At 43.5% G+C, this 15,442-nt stretch overlaps 3 protein-coding genes across 3 annotated transcripts in view; all 3 read left to right on the top strand.

Moving 5' to 3' along the window:
* Positions 1–5,083, top strand: part of mri1 (methylthioribose-1-phosphate isomerase 1) — a 6,224-nt gene extending 1,141 nt beyond the window's left edge. The window contains exons 2-6 of the mRNA XM_079999032.1: positions 729–952; positions 1,039–1,208; positions 1,320–1,496; positions 1,667–1,891; positions 2,475–5,083. Coding sequence (XP_079855158.1) covers positions 729–952; positions 1,039–1,208; positions 1,320–1,496; positions 1,667–1,891; positions 2,475–2,608 — 930 coding nt within the window. The 3' untranslated portion in view covers positions 2,609–5,083. The remainder of the gene's footprint in view (positions 1–728; positions 953–1,038; positions 1,209–1,319; positions 1,497–1,666; positions 1,892–2,474) is intronic.
* Positions 5,084–6,192: 1,109 nt separating this feature from the next.
* Positions 6,193–8,175, top strand: cUnh19orf53 (chromosome Un C19orf53 homolog). Its single transcript, XM_079999039.1, has 3 exons — positions 6,193–6,303; positions 7,154–7,209; positions 7,336–8,175. The coding sequence occupies exons 1-3, from the start codon at positions 6,213–6,215 to the stop codon at positions 7,480–7,482; spliced, it is 294 nt and encodes a 97-aa protein (XP_079855165.1). The 5' UTR covers positions 6,193–6,212; the 3' UTR covers positions 7,483–8,175.
* Positions 8,176–8,941: 766 nt separating this feature from the next.
* On the top strand, positions 8,942–14,126 carry slc25a23a (solute carrier family 25 member 23a). Its single transcript, XM_079999025.1, is given in 11 exon segments — positions 8,942–9,645; positions 10,548–10,671; positions 10,812–10,899; positions 11,547–11,658; positions 11,778–11,936; positions 12,164–12,316; positions 12,630–12,743; positions 12,839–12,964; positions 12,966–13,010; positions 13,177–13,324; positions 13,570–14,126. Coding segments are annotated over 11 exon segments (1,473 nt in total). The 5' UTR covers positions 8,942–9,429; the 3' UTR covers positions 13,758–14,126.
* Positions 14,127–15,442: the final 1,316 nt, after the last annotated feature.

The following is a 15,442-nucleotide window of genomic DNA, read 5'->3' on the forward strand; positions in this document are numbered from 1 at the left end:
CTTAATTGGAGGGATGGATCATTCTCCCCTGAAGTGTGTGTGTGTGTGTGTGTGTGTGTGTGTGTGTGTGTGTGTGTGTGAACACAGTGTTACTTTTTGCCAGAGTTCTGCACATTCACCTGGAGCTGAGGGGTGAAGAGTATTGATGCGGGAACGATCCGCAAACAAATCCTCTCTGTGGCTCTGGAGTCACTTTGGCGAAAGCGTTGTTTGTTTCGTCTTCTCTGTTTAACCTCGGTTTGCAAACAGAAAGAGCGACGGACCCAAACAAGCTCTTTGAGCTTTGATTGGGCGGGCGGGAGAACCTTCGACTCGCCGACTGAAAATAATCACCCCTGACTAAACAATTCTATTTTGAGTGACGTAAATCACGTTTGTAATTCACACGCAGTTAATTTTGAAAGAATGAAGCTAAAACATTTGACATCCGCACTTAGCATTCTTCCGCCTAAATCAGTCAATTTGGCAGAATTAAAATGTGTGTATTTTGCTGCCGTCTCTTGTTCGTCGTTTCCCGGAAGTCCTCCTTCGTGCGTTACACCAACTGAGCCAAACGAACGACTCATCCCACTGAGTCACTCGTCCGGAACCGAATCTTGATAAAAGAGTTGAACTTTTCGTCACATTAGTGGGCGGAGCCGGTTTCCTGAGCGGTGGGTAGTCACGCCCAGAGAGACGAAGCGATGGTGATGAGAGACTCCTTTCCTTCCCTGCTCGTGTGTGTCCAGGTGCGCGGCGCCCCGGCCATCGCCATCGTGGGCTGCCTCAGCGTGGCGGTGGAGCTGCGCGCCGGCGCTGGGGGCGACGACCCCGTGACCTTCATCCGCGAGTCTCTGTGCCATCTGACCTCGGCCCGGCCCACCGCCGTCAACATGGGCCGCGCGGCCCGAGAGCTGATGGAGTTTGCGGAGAATGAGAGCATGGAGAAGAACTCCGAGCAGCTCCGTGAGAGGTATGGGTGGCGATACGCGAGGCGCCGCGACAGGCGAATAATGCCAAACGTCGACAAGATAAGTAGGAATGCGCTCTCGCCCGCAGCGTGATCGCCTGGATAGAAGAGATGCTGGAACGCGACGTTAACGACAACAGGAAGATTGGTAACTACGGCGCCCAGCACATCCTGTCTGGCGTCCCGCGGGATTCCGTCACCATCCTGACACACTGCAACACCGGCTCCCTGGCCACAGCTGGATATGGAACTGCATTGGGTAAGACTCCGGCTGTGCATGTGTAAGGAGGGGGGGGGGGGAGGAGGAGGAGGAGGAGGTAGAGTGGAGGGCAGTCAGCCGTGTGTTTTAACCAGACCCCGCGTGTCGCAGGCGTGGTGCGGAGCCTCCATACCCTGGGCCGGCTGAAGCGGGTCTACTGCACAGAGACCCGGCCGTACAACCAGGGAGCCAGACTAACTGCGTATGAGGCGGTGGCAGAGGGCTTCCCCGCTACACTCATCACAGACAGCATGGCCGCCCTGACTATGAGGGAGAGGGGTGTTACAGGTACAGGCTTGTGGGAGCTACTTAAGTTTTTCCATCAACTCATTCAGGCAGGTGTGGAACCTGTGCGACGCTTTGGAAACACCCCCTGCAAAGTTCCCCCAAATAATTCTCAAAGTTCTCCCTAATCATCCCTTTTGTTCCCAAACCATTCTCTGTCCTCTCTATCTCAGCTGTGGTGGTAGGTGCGGACAGGGTGGTTGCCAATGGCGACACAGCCAACAAGGTGGGCACATACCAGCTTGCCATCGCTGCAAAGCACCATGGGATTCCCTTCTATGTGGCGGCACCCAGCACGTCATGTGACTTGAGTCTTGAGAGTGGCAGAGATATTATCATCGAAGTGCGCCCTCCCGAGGAACTTACCAGTATAAATGGAGTCCCCATCGCAGCTCCAGGTAAGCTGGATTTGGGGCTGGGGTTAAAATATTTTCAGTCTTTTTTTTGCTGGCTTTTGGGACCTATGTAGGCTGCTATTTGGGTCTGGCAAAAACTCTAAAAGTTTGAGGATGAACGACAATATCTCGGCCTGTAGAAGGAAAGGAAATGCTGAAGAAAGTACTTGATTGTCTGATTTGTAGAAAAAGCAGAGGTTACAAAGCTTAATAATGAAGGACATGGCGGGAGGGAGACTGGTACTTGAATAGAGGGATCAGCGTATCCCAGGTGAGTTTGAGACTGCTGATCGAGCAGTGTCGCGCATTTTTTAATTGGACAGCTAGAGAGAAGCACCCAGTGACATAACATTAATTAAAACCCTCATTTAATGAGGTGTGTGTGTGTGTGTGTGTGCGCGTGTGTGTGTGTGTGCGCGCGCGCATGCATTTGCATCTTCTCCGTCTAGACAGCCTGCCTAGCTCTCTGTTTCTTTCTGGGTGTCCAAAAATACTCCACGCTTTGTATATTTTCATGTCAGTGTGTTGTTTAAAAAAAATTAAATAAAATCTCCTGCGTTTCAAATTGCTTTGTGCGTGGCTGCAGGTATCGAAGTGTGGAACCCAGCGTTTGACGTGACCCCTCACCAGCTCATCACAGGAGGCATCATCACGGAGCTGGGCGTCTTCCTCCCCTCGGAGCTCCAGGCAGCGCTCACAGGGCGCCTCACCGCCCTCTAGATGCGCCCCCTTCAGCGCCCTCTAGTGGCCCGGGTGCGGCTGCCACTGAAACGAGTGCTCTTCGCCGCACAGACACTCTGTCCATTGCAACATACACACGCAGCCGTGGTTGTGGTGAGATCTAATTTATTAGATTGGTATAAACACAGTCAGTGTTACATGTCAGTGCACAAAGTTCGGTTACACACATGAAATCACAAGATGCACGGATATACACGAACACTGCAGGGATTTGAGCAGACAAACCAGTACATTCTCCCCTTACTGTTGTTTTTTCTCCCATTCATTTTATTTTTCTTTGGTCTTGTTTTTTTCACAGCGCACCCCAGGGCATCTATTCTCTTCTCGCTCTGTCACGCTGTCTAAATGGCCTTTGCTCTGAATGGCGCTCAGCTAGATTCTGTCCGACGAATTCAATTTGGCGAATAAATCTTAAAAAAACATTAATAAGGTTCATTGTTAACTACAGATGAAAATATAACTTCTATTAAATGTTTTACTCCATGGCCAATCTGACTTTTCAAAGTAGGGATTTTGATCTGCCTCTGTGCTAAAAGTGAGATTAAAGTGCTGTTGCCTAATTGTAAATAAATATCCTTGTTGATGTGTACATAGTGTATACAAACTAACCCCTTCTGGTTCAAGGTAGCATATATTTAACCAAATATTTGGTTATTTTAAGCAAAATTTGCCCAAATTTAAAATGTTATATTAACATTTTTTCATTTTCTCTGTGTTGAAACATTCTGAAGTATAATTCAAGCAAAATTGATAGGTCATAATATTTGAGAGCCCGGATTTCTGAATCACATTATGAATTGTACTTAGTTAAATGTTTGCTATTAAATTTGCGACACAAAGCAAAAACACTCATTCAGCTGAAGCCTATGATGATACATGGCTATATTTATACCTCACACGGTTTGCATTTTACTATTCCTAATTTTATTTGATATCATGTATCATTACTATATAATTACAATTTCAATAGCTCAGAAAGGAAACACTGCATATGATTACAAATTAGGTCTGAATTGGTGGGGGTGGAGGTTGTTACGGTCATAACTTCATGGAGCTGATATTTTCCTGTAGTAAAGACATCAATATTCCAACTGGTGGGCTGTTTTCTATTATGCATTGTTTCCACACAGATATCACGATATCTTTGTCAAAATTCTTTGTGGCAACTTTTGCACAAGCTGCAGTCTATTTTTTTTTCCTATTTTCTTTTTTTTATGATTGACATTGGGATTGTTCTGTCCTACTGACTGAGAATGCCGTTAATTTATTCTTCATTTAAGACTGGCTTCCATCCCACCAGTCTCGCGTACGAGATCAACCATGTGTACAAAGTCACTAAGAATAGCAGTGTTTGTTATACCAACTCATCCACTCAAGTTCCTAAATCGATGATACCCGACCAGTTGTCCGTCCAAACGGTACTTTTATAAGAGGTATTATGCGTTTAGGTCTTGGTGTCTACATGGGACATGCGTACTCACTTTACTGAATGTTACGGGGCCGGTTTTCGGGGCCCTCACTGCCTTACACAACCAGCAAGTCAATTGTTAGTGCAGCTCCCAACATGGACAACGACCAGCCAGTTTTAACCCCACCGCTATCGCAGTGCCCTGTCCGTGAGCGAGATACAACAGCCCCCGCAGTCTTTCCAACAATGACCTACAATCCAACCACCCGTCTCTAACCACGCCCTAATGACCTTTTGTTTATTTCCCAAAAAGGCAACATAAATGACACATCCCACCTTCCTCTACTCCATGGTTAAATGTGATAGGAGCAACTGTCTTGACTGCTGTGATGTGCGGCAGCTGCGTTATAGAAAAACAATTAAATGTTTAAAGAGATTCATAACATCGATAGCGTGGTTGTCAACTGCCTATTATTAAATTGCTGTAAAAAAAAACAAACAAAAAAAAACAAAACAGCGTCCTCACCTTTCACCCGAATTCCCGCCTCTTCCCGTTGACCTCTCCCACTTGTCGTGCCCTTGTGTTCTTGAAGCTCACAACAACGCTGTTGTCACCAGTTCATGTAAAATACACTTTAACCCCCTTTTTTTTTTTTACTTTTTAAGGGTGATATATTGGGGTTGGGTTTAGACGATGTTCCAGAAAAATGTAGCATCTTTGTGACCTGCAAATTATTTCTCTCTCAAACGGAGTCACCAGATTATGTTTGTCTGTAGTTCATGATAATTCCTTGACTCGACTGTTCATTTTCTTCTTCACGGCTTTACTTCATGATCTTGTGGTTCTGTGTAATTACGATGTTGAGTGGTAGAAATGCCGCTGAGGAGGCCTCCTAAACTGACACGTCGCACTCTACCTCTGTCTGCCCGGACCCAAACATAACAGCCAAACCCAAGCCAGACTAGAGCAGAGGCCGACGCCTCTACAATCAAATTGACTCTGGATTTTGCCAAAGTTTGTTGGAATATCTTTCACCCAAAGCAAAGGATGGGTTTGTTTTGTTTTTTTTTGGGGGGGGGGGGTCGGTTCTTTCTGCTTGTCAAAGTAGTCTCTGCGTTGAATATTATTAATGTTAAGTTATCCTACCACTGTCCCCATATACAGTATGGCTTAAGAAATGTCCAAATGTTAGGTTCGGCTTCTGTTTTCACCTTTTCCCGCATATGTGAAAATGATTCAAGCCGCCTACTTGTGTACTAGTCAATGATTGGCAAGTGGAAAAAAACAAAAAACTAGGAACATCTGGTTGTTTAGAAGGCCTCTTTAAGTGGAAGTACGTTATGTTATTGTTATTTAATGATAGTCCCTTTATCTGGATTTAGTCGCGGAACACGTGGACATAGTTCAAACTTGGATGTTTTGTTTTTTTAATATATATGTATATTATGATTCTGTAAAGTGCAGTCATGAATCAAGATTTCCCATTCACATAACTAATGTTTAAAAACAGGCAAATAAAACCACGGTGAAATCAGTTCTTATTCCTCATGATTTGCAACTCCTTGTGAACGCCTATTGTGCATATTTACTATATTATCGAGTTCAAGGGATCATTTGTCACATGTTTTTATCCTAGTTTTACTTACATCAGTCAGTTTTATTGAAGACAAAGTAGTTTAACATTACGCATTTAAGCTCCCTGACACTAAAGCATTTCACATTATTTCCTCACGTCTTATTATATGCTCATCTTTCATGTGCACCTTTCTTGCAATCTACTGGCAAATAAATGTGATTTTGACTTTTTGCACCGAAGGTGGAGTTTCGTATGACCCCACAACTGGTGCCAATATACAGTACATCAAGAGGCAAGTACAGTAGTACTTAAAATGACCTTGGATCAGATCAATTTGACCTTCAACATTTATCTACGGACTGTTTAGGTTCCTGTCAGTACACGTTTCAGGTATTCATACTATATATACATCTCAGATCTTCACGGTGTGGTATCTATGGTATCTATCTATTCATAGTGTCTGTCGATCCGTCTACTGTCGGATCTATTGTTTACGTGGCTTCGGCGTCGGTGATGTCCCGTCCAGAGGGGGCGCCCTCCGGCGGGCTGACCAAGTTCCACTTCCGGGTCGTGCGGAAACAGCCGTCCCCGTGTAGACATGGCGCAGGGTAAACAGAAGTTCAAGGCGCAGCGGCCTGGGGGATCAAAAAAGCCCCAGCAAAACAAGCAGAGGGGGCCCAAAAAGGGAGGTATGTGTAGAGTTACGTTGCCTCCGGTCGGAAAATCTAGAACTAAAAAAAATACTTGAAACTAGAAACTAGAAATGGGTTATTTTAGCGGAAACATCGTGGAGCAGCAGCCGTGTTGACAGGCTGCTCTCAACATGTGACGGAAACTCCCACGTTTTCCTTTCGGGAATGTACACATTGAACTCATTGAGCTGTGATGAACAATAATTCATATGAACTACCAAGGGAAGATAAAGTAGGTTCCAAATACAGCTGAAAGTAATGTATTCCTAACAATGATTACTCAACACGAAAAAAAAAAGAAAATGGAAATCCTCGTAAGGGTATAAATTGCTTTAAAAAAAAAACACGTAGTCCTCGCCACCGGTGATGCGTTCAATAGCCGCTTTCACAACCGTCACGAACCACCCACATTTCATTTTTTTTAGTTAGGCATTCAAAACAAAATACAACAGTTTATTGTTGAGGCATTTCATACACACCGGCAATAAAAAATAATTTTACATAAGGCATTAACAATAATACAACAAACAATAAATGTTTGTTTTATTGTTTAGTAAATTATGGAGCTTATTGTGCGTAATCACTGGGTGTCATGACATTTAACTGCATATATCTATATGTATGTGACAAATCTCTTGAACTTGAACTTGGTGGTGCAATCAGCCATCTTTTATGGAGTGGCCTCACCACAGCTGAGGACATAGAGGAGAACCCATGCTATCATGTTGACCTGGTGTTTGTTCGTCAGTAAAATTGCTGAAGAAGTGGACATTTCTAACACAATCATAGCCAGTGTAAAGATTATTATGACTGTTTTTTTGTTTACTTTGTTGTTTTTTTTTAATAGGGAGGATCATTGCACCTAAAAAGACTCAAGTTGTTCAGCAGCAGAAGCTGAAAAAGGTAAGGAAACCGTTGTCTGTCTGTCTCTGTCAAGCATTCATTTTGGTTCAACATTAAAATAACTGCATTGATTGATTAAATGCACTTACTCACTTTTAACGTGGTCTCTGCTACTTTTCCTTGAAGAATCTAGAAGTTGCCATCAGGAACAAGATTGAGCAGGAGGTGACCCAGAAGGCCAGCGCCTCCCTCCATAAGCATCTGAGTGTGCTCAAGGTGCCTGAAAGTAAAGGCACGCCAGGAGCCCCAAATGCTGGGACAAGGTCCAAATAGCAACACACACAGGAAATAGAAACACACACAGGGTTGCTCTACTGGCAAATCAAACGATCGTGAAAAGCTGCTTAGAGCTAGGTGCTGGGGCATGCCGCCATCCTCTTCACCACTTAAAAAAAAAAAAAAAAAAAAAAAAAAGAGAGAGAAGCACAGTGTTGATCAATTCATTGATCACATGGACTTCCACTGGGGGGCATCGCAGCTTCATGTTAGAAAGAACTGAGGTTTTTGGCCTGTTTCATTAATTGTTTGTTACAACGATTCTGTTATTGTGGACAGCAGGGTGGACAAAACAAAGAAACCTGTATTTTCATATTAATAAGTTGTAACCTTTGTGGAAAGAAAGCAAGTGTTGTATTGGCATCACTGTACAGCGATGATAATACTAAAATACGGTTGACGGCAATGTTGTGTGTCACTCACACTTTGGTCTTTCCAGCCTGTTTGGTGGTACTGTCAACTGTTTTTTAGCACCAACATCCTTTGCTGTGCTTAACACATTTCTCAAAGCAATAACTGTTTATTTTGTTTAAAGATCAGGCCTGACCGACTGCTTAGTTGGTGAGCGCACTAGGTATTAAAGCTGATTTCTACTTTTTTTACACATTGATTCCAGTTGGTTTTCAAACACAAGTGAGAAAATGAGAAGGAAATGGCAAAATAGTGATGGAATTAAAAAATAAACAACTGGATTGGGTACGTTTCTTTATTTTTCTTTTTTTTCTGTATTGAGGAAAAGATGCAACAGGTGGTCCATCAAAGAGTTCAACACGTAGTGCTGTTGCCTCATTTTACTGGTGTGAAAGTTATCACGATGACTCGATGAAGCAATTCTAAATGTAATATTCATCCGCGGTGGAAGAAGTACTCCGATGTTTTACTGAAGTAAAATCACAAATACCCTGACCCACGGCCTTTCAACACATGGGGTAGACTCACAGTATGCTTAGTGGTGAGATCTTGGCCCGGGGACAAATAGTTTATTTAATTTTCCAAACTCAATTTCCTGAAGGAGGACCTCCTCGGACAATAGGTCAGAATATCTTTGGAGTTTAGAGTTGCGTCCTATTTGAAGGAACCTTATATTTATTTATTTATATATATATATATATATATATATATATATATATTTTTTTTTTTTTTTTTTTTTTTTTTTAATTATATACATTATATAAATGATATACATATATATAATATACATATATTGTGTACATATGTTTATTATATATATTGTATACATATATAATATAAATATTATATACATATATGTAGTATAATTAGACTTATTATATATAATTTATAAATGTATATATATATATATATTATAGATACTTATTATGTGGGTGAAACGAACTCGCGAACCGAGTATTGCGACATAATAGCGCTCTGCGGCTCAGACCACAGTGAAGTTCGTCTCACATTGGAATGCTGGACTATCCGGGTCTTTTCAATGACTTAACGAGGCGGCTCAGAATACCTCATAGATTGTGCTTTAATAAGTGCCGTACCCGCTTTCATCGTCAGCGTCTATCTAATAAACACACGTGTTTATGCTCTATTGACGTAAAAAAAAAAAATGTGCAAAAGAATTGTTGAATAAAGTGGAAGCAAACAAACAAGTGAAACGTTCATCGGTTAGAATTTCAGAATAGCAAGCGGAACGTCCCCACCCCCCAATACGAAGCCGACTTCACGGGGCCGGTTCGTCGTCCCACTCCTTCCACCGCTCGGTTGATCCGCGATCGCCGTCTTCTCCGCGGGGCTTTCGCAGGACGCTCACCCGTCGTGTCGCCGGTGCGCGCGATCGGATGCTTAAACCCTCGCAATAGCTCCTCGAGCCCGGAGCCGTCGAGCCGTGGAGGGCGTGTACCCCGTTCACCCCGTAAACCCCGGAACCCGTTCGCACTCCATGGGACCGAACGCGGCTCTCCGGTGCCTGGTCTGATGGAACCGCCGCGCAGCGCCCGGTTCCCCTCGGCGCGCTGCCAGGACAGCGGGGGTCCTGGCCCGGGTCCCGGTCCGGGGCCCGAGCCGGGGAGGGAGCGCCGCTGGGCCGAGCTGTTCGATCAGCTGGATCTGAATAAGGATGGACGGATCGATATCCTGGAGCTGCGCACGGGGCTGGCGGGCCGAGGGTTCTCCAGAGGATCCCTGGAGAAAGTGAGCCAGCCCAGAACACACACAGGCTTGTTTGTTTTTCTTCATTTAAACGTCCCAAAAGACGATGCAATATGAACGATAATCATAAAAATCACAAAATATCATAAAAAACCATTAAACATGTAGTTCATTTGTCAAATGGCTTTCACGAACTATGCGGAGAGTGTGTGAACGTTTTCTCACAAGCCCTGACACGACTGGCTATCTGGCTGGGATCGGCAGGGAACCCCCCCCCCCCTTAAGCAAGCTGAGCCTGGTGCCTAATCTGATTTGCATGTATGATTTATTTTTCCAAACGGGATCTCTCACCTATCAGACAACTGAACCGCATTTGAAAAAAAAAAAAAAAAAAAAAAAAGTTGAATGAAATGGGACCTTGAGTACTTGAAGGTCCTTAGTCAAGGTTTTAAAAAAAATGCGATATTTGAAGATTAGATTGTCTATGCATGTGTTGTTACTTCGTGATATTAGTATATCCATCATGTTAAATGTTTGTTTCACACATAAACAAGATAAGAAGCTTTCTATTTTTATATAACCAAGACCAGACCTTTGTAAGATGAGAGAGTTGACCTTTCTCTCCCCCTCCCTTCCCTCGAATTGTCAAGGAGAGAGTCTCTCAATTTGTTGATTCCTTTGGACCCTAGTTCTCTATACTGTACTCGAATGGAGCGTTAACAAAACCACTTGTTTGTTGACCCCATAATGCATCATCAATAATAATAATAATAATTACATATTATTCTCTTTTCTTTATTTCACCTCAGCCATGCCTTACACTCACTGTTTAATTGATTTATGACTAATTTGTGTGTGTGTGTGTGTGTGCGTGTGCGTGTGCGTGTGTGCGTGTGTGCGTGATTAAGTTGTTACCCATAACTTATTTTCCCTCTTCCTAACAGATGGTGAAGGCAGGAGACACCAACCAGGACGGCGAGCTGGACTTTGAGGAGTTCACCGAGTACCTCCGCTCCCATGAGCGGCAGCTCAAACTCATGTTCCGCAGCCTGGACAGGAACAACGACGGTCTGTCATAGTCTGTAATACACGTCCTACGACAATGGTTTACACTTTCTCAATCTCAAAGTGAAAAGCTTCAAAACGGTGCCTGGGAGTGGCCGATGCACGGTTTAGTGTCTGATCTGTGAACGGCTGTGTGTTCACAGGTGAGATCGATGCCGCTGAGATTCAACACTCTCTGCGCAAGATCGGGGTGAATATCAGCCTGAAGGAAGCTGCCAGGATACTGCGAAGGTCTGTAGTGAATGTTCACTGCAATCCCTTTTTGATTGAAATTCTAATAATAATAATAATAATAATAATAATAATAATAATAATGATTATAATATTAATAATAATAATACACTTAATTTGTATAGCACAATTCATACAGAAGAGGCAACTCAAAGTGCTTCACAGAAAGTAGAGTAATATAAGGTTATTATATTGGTGACATGTTATGAATAATTATAATAAATATAAATAATAACACTGGTGGTATAGTAAATTCACACAGATACATGATAGTAGTGTATTCAAAATACAGTATGCTTTTGTATAATAAACATACAAAAGCATTTCTAACTGAATATGAAGCCTAAATCTGTTTCTGATACATTCTCACGTGGCTTTCCATGACGGCTAAGCTTCAGTTCTTAGCCACGACACAAATGACCAAATATTAGTTTCAAATAATAAGGGAGTGCAGTTTAACGTTGATCCATTTTAACAAAACCTTTTGTGCATTCTACTCAGGATTTAAGAGCTTGTGTGTGTGTGTGTGTGTGTGTGTGTGTGTGTGTGTGTGTGTGTGTGTGTGTGTGTGTGTGTGTGTGTGTGTGTGTGTGTGTGTGTGTGTGTGTGTGTGTGTGTGTGTGTGTGTGTGTGCGTGCTCTAGCCAGTATGGACAAGGATGGCACCATGACTATTGACTGGAACGAGTGGCGAGACCATTTCCTTTTCAACCCTCTTGACAACATGGCGGACGTGGCGCGCTACTGGAAACGCTCGCTGGTGAGGGCGCCGAGACATGCACCCGGGATTTAAAAAGTGGAACACTCGGTTATTAAGCAGTTTGGGTTATGGCGGTAGCCAGTCAGCATCCCATCCTCCTCCCGCTGCGGCCCCATTAGATACTGGACACGGGTGAACAGCTGAGGGTCTCCGATGAAATCACGGAGCAGGACAAAAGCTCTGGATCTGTGTGGAGGCAGCTGATGGCCGGAGCCTTGGCGGGGTCCGTGTCCCGAACAGGGACCGCGCCCTTGGACCGCATCAAAGTCTTCCTCCAGGTAAGTCATGGAAAGTAATAGCGCGGCGATTTCCAAAGTGGGATATACATACGTGATCACCAATTAGGAGGTGGAATGGAGAGTCTTTTTTTCTAAGCGTGTGTTGTGTTTTTTTTTTAATGTATGGCGAATAGAAATGTATAACATGCTTGTCCACTCTAACCTGCCAGAAAAAAAACGAAAAAAAACAGAGGAGATTAATTCACCCCCCTCCATTGCTTTTCTAGGTACATGGTTCCCTCCCCGGGAAAGGGAATTTATTGGGTAGTTTCCAATACATGGTGAAAGAGGGGGGACTGGGCTCGATGTGGCGCGGCAACGGGATGAACGTCCTGAAGATCGCCCCGGAGACTGCGATCAAGTTCACAGCTTATGAGCAGGTGGAGCCTGTGGATCCGTCTTTCTGTGTGATCGTTTCTGCGTCCCTCCTTTTGACATCTTTTGTGACATTGTCGTTTCCACTTATCACATGGTACTGTTGACTGACTGCACTTCTGAGTTAATAATCTACCACCGCCCGGGCCCCGTAGCAGCCCCAGGACAAATAATAACATCTCTATTTACCGTATCAACCTCATACCTTTTCACCTTCTGAAGTTACTTCTCGCTTTTTTTTTTTTTTTTTTTTTTTAACAGGAATATTTATTTTTAACCAGTTTACTTTCTTCTTCCTTTATCCATGAATCTATGCAGATCAAACGAGTCATGCGCGGCAATAATGAGAAAGGGCGTCTGAGGGTTCATGAGAGGTTTGTAGCCGGCTCGTTGGCCGGAGCCATAGCTCAGACGACCATCTATCCAATGGAGGTAGGAGCACCCGCACACACTGATTGGGTCATCCTCCAAGTCCTCTTTGTTTTTAGTCCTTTCCCCTGTCACCTCCTGCAACTTTGTCTCTTAAGGTTTTGAAGACGCGTCTGACCCTCAGGCGAACCGGCCAGTACTCTGGGATGGCAAACTGCGCCAAAGAGATGCTCCGGAGAGAGGGAGTCAGGGCCTTTTACAAGGGTTACATACCCAACATGTTGAGCGAGCATCGTTCCTTACGCTGGCATTGACCTTGCTGTCTATGAGGTAAGACGAACGCACGCATACACACACGCACACACGCGATCTGCCTCCTTTTTAAAGCATCTGATCACCTTGGCGATACACAGATAAGGGTAAAAGTCAATTATGAAACCATTGCGTGATCAGCTAACACATAACGTCCTTTCTTCTGACATCTTCTCACCTACAGACGCTTAAGAGTTCCTGGTTGAGCGGGAAGGAGGGTTTAGCCGACCCAGGGGTCATGGTGCTGGTGGGCTGTGGCGCCGTCTCCAGCACCTGTGCACAGCTCGCCAGTTACCCGCTGGCCCTGGTCCGCACCCGCATGCAGGCCCAAGGTGAGAGCGCCTGTCCCCATAGAAAGTGTAAATACGCAGAGATAATAATACATACATGGAGATAATGATGCACGAATGCTAGCTGGGAACATGCCTAAAAATTCACAATTGAAGCGAATGGTTTATTTCACATGTAAACAAATTTAAGCATTTGTGTCATGTCTTCGGCCATGTTCACTTATGAACGGTCAATATCCTAAACTTTAATTTATCTAACGCATCGGTGGTGCTTTCTTTGCTCTTAGCCTCAGTGAAGGGAGCCCCCCCGCTCTCCATGACGGGTCTTTTTCAGAACATTGTGTCCCAGGAGGGTGTGGCTGGACTTTACAGAGGACTTTCCCCCAACCTGCTGAAAGTTATTCCTGCTGTTTCCATCTCCTACGTGGTCTACGAATATATGAGGAAGGTTATGGGTTTGGGAGATGAGCGGTAGAAAAGAGACATTCAAGGGACAAGTGTGTGAAGAGACATGGAAAAGGATATGTGTTGTGTTGTGTCATATGCTATGTGACCAAAGATATAAGGAAGGTGAGAATGAGAGATTAAGATCCATAGCATTGGGGAACTTCACATCTTGTATTTGCAATAACATTAAATGTTATGGTTGATATTTTGCATGCTGTGCATGCTAACTGTGTGAAAGATTATAATCTAGGCTTTTTCCACAAATAACGCCACAAGTCTTGCTCAACTAACAAATAAATCATATGTGCTGCCTGTGACCAGAATTGTAAACTATGGTGTATCTCAACTCAGTGAATGAGCAACAAGGATCAACACAATGTCACCCCCCCCCCCCCATGCATCTTTAGGTGGTGCATAGACCGTGCGTTCAACTAAAGAAAAAAAAAAGCCAACAACCTGCAAAGAAATTGCAGCCGTGCACTCCCAAGTGAATTTTAGTGATGAAGATGGATAAAGAAAGAAGTGGACAGGATTCTGGCCCCCTGAAGGGGATTTATAAGGCGCACCAAAGGACCTCCGTGCTCATGAAGGGAACCGTGTTTGGAGGAGTTTCTTACTGTGTTTGAGAGTGAGATAATTTTCTGTCAGCTCAAATGCACCGTTATCTTTGAATCCTGGTGTACGCAACATTCAGAGATCAGGTCGATTTCAGTGACCGGCTGCCATATACATTTGTAAAATATTGTAAAATTATTATTAAAATATTTATTTCAAAATTGTTTGATCACTCGCGACAGGAAAAGTGACGAAAGCGATCGGAGGTGATTTCTGTGGAAATATATATGCTCCACTCGAAGCAAGTGAAGGCCAAGAGCCCCTATGGTGACCTGAAGTCGTACAAATTCAGTTCTATCCAACTTTTTATGGGGCAGTTTTGCTTTTAAAGTTCAATACAGATCTAAGCAACCCATTTGGGCATATACCAAAGAATCTTTGGGATTATGTAAGTGTATGTAATTTGTCTTATTAAAACTGCCGAGAGATGCACAAGGCATTGCACGACGATGTACAATGCTTAGCTGTGCATGCAGAGAAAGACAAACAGGGTATATTTACACAAAAATACAGAACAATTTCAACTCACAGCACAATAGACAAAATGGAAACATGGGGGAAGTATACTGTAAACTTGGCTGCTTGGCGAAGCTGAATTTAAGACTGAAAAGTAGAGATAATCTGTCCATCGACCCCAATAATAGATTTTTATTATATCTGCATTGACCTGGTCAGGGTCACAGCACGGTCCTGAATAATCAATGTTGTTGTTGACTCATCTTAACATTAACATTTTATGTGCTTTGGCCGCACAAGTTTATCAAATTAAAGCGCGGGCTTTACCAATAAAGCATTCTTAAATTGAAAGAGACATTAAATGGAAAACTTCATAAGCTCAGAGACGTGCGGCCAGGGGAGGCAGGTGAGCCTCGCCTGTCATCGTGAAAAGAAGAAACGATGATAAAATAAAATAAATATTGATATTTGTCTACTGATGCTATAAGTGAAATTTATGTACGATTCCGATAATTTCAATCATTTTTATTATCAAAATCACTGAATTAAATACTAATGGTAATTGTGGAATTGCGATGGAAAATTAATAAACACACGGAGGGCGCAGAGCAAATGCGCTCCTTCCCTGAGCCGCTATAAAAT

The sequence above is a fragment of the Zeus faber genome (genome assembly GCF_960531495.2).
Source record: "Zeus faber genome assembly, chromosome: 4".
NCBI classification, from domain to species: Eukaryota; Metazoa; Chordata; class Actinopteri; order Zeiformes; family Zeidae; genus Zeus; species Zeus faber.

What these genes read in the sequence shown, in the direction of transcription:
- cUnh19orf53 (XM_079999039.1), top strand. Translation starts at nt 6,213, where the DNA reads ATGGCGCAGGGTAAACAGAAGTTCAAGGCGCAGCGGCCTGGGGGATCA. An exon ending in GAGGGGGCCCAAAAAGGGAG is followed by an intron (nt 6,304 to 7,153) that starts GTATGTGTAGAG and finishes TTTTTTTAATAG; the next exon opens with GGAGGATCATTGCACCTAAA. An exon ending in AGCAGCAGAAGCTGAAAAAG is followed by an intron (nt 7,210 to 7,335) that starts GTAAGGAAACCG and finishes TTTTCCTTGAAG; the next exon opens with AATCTAGAAGTTGCCATCAG.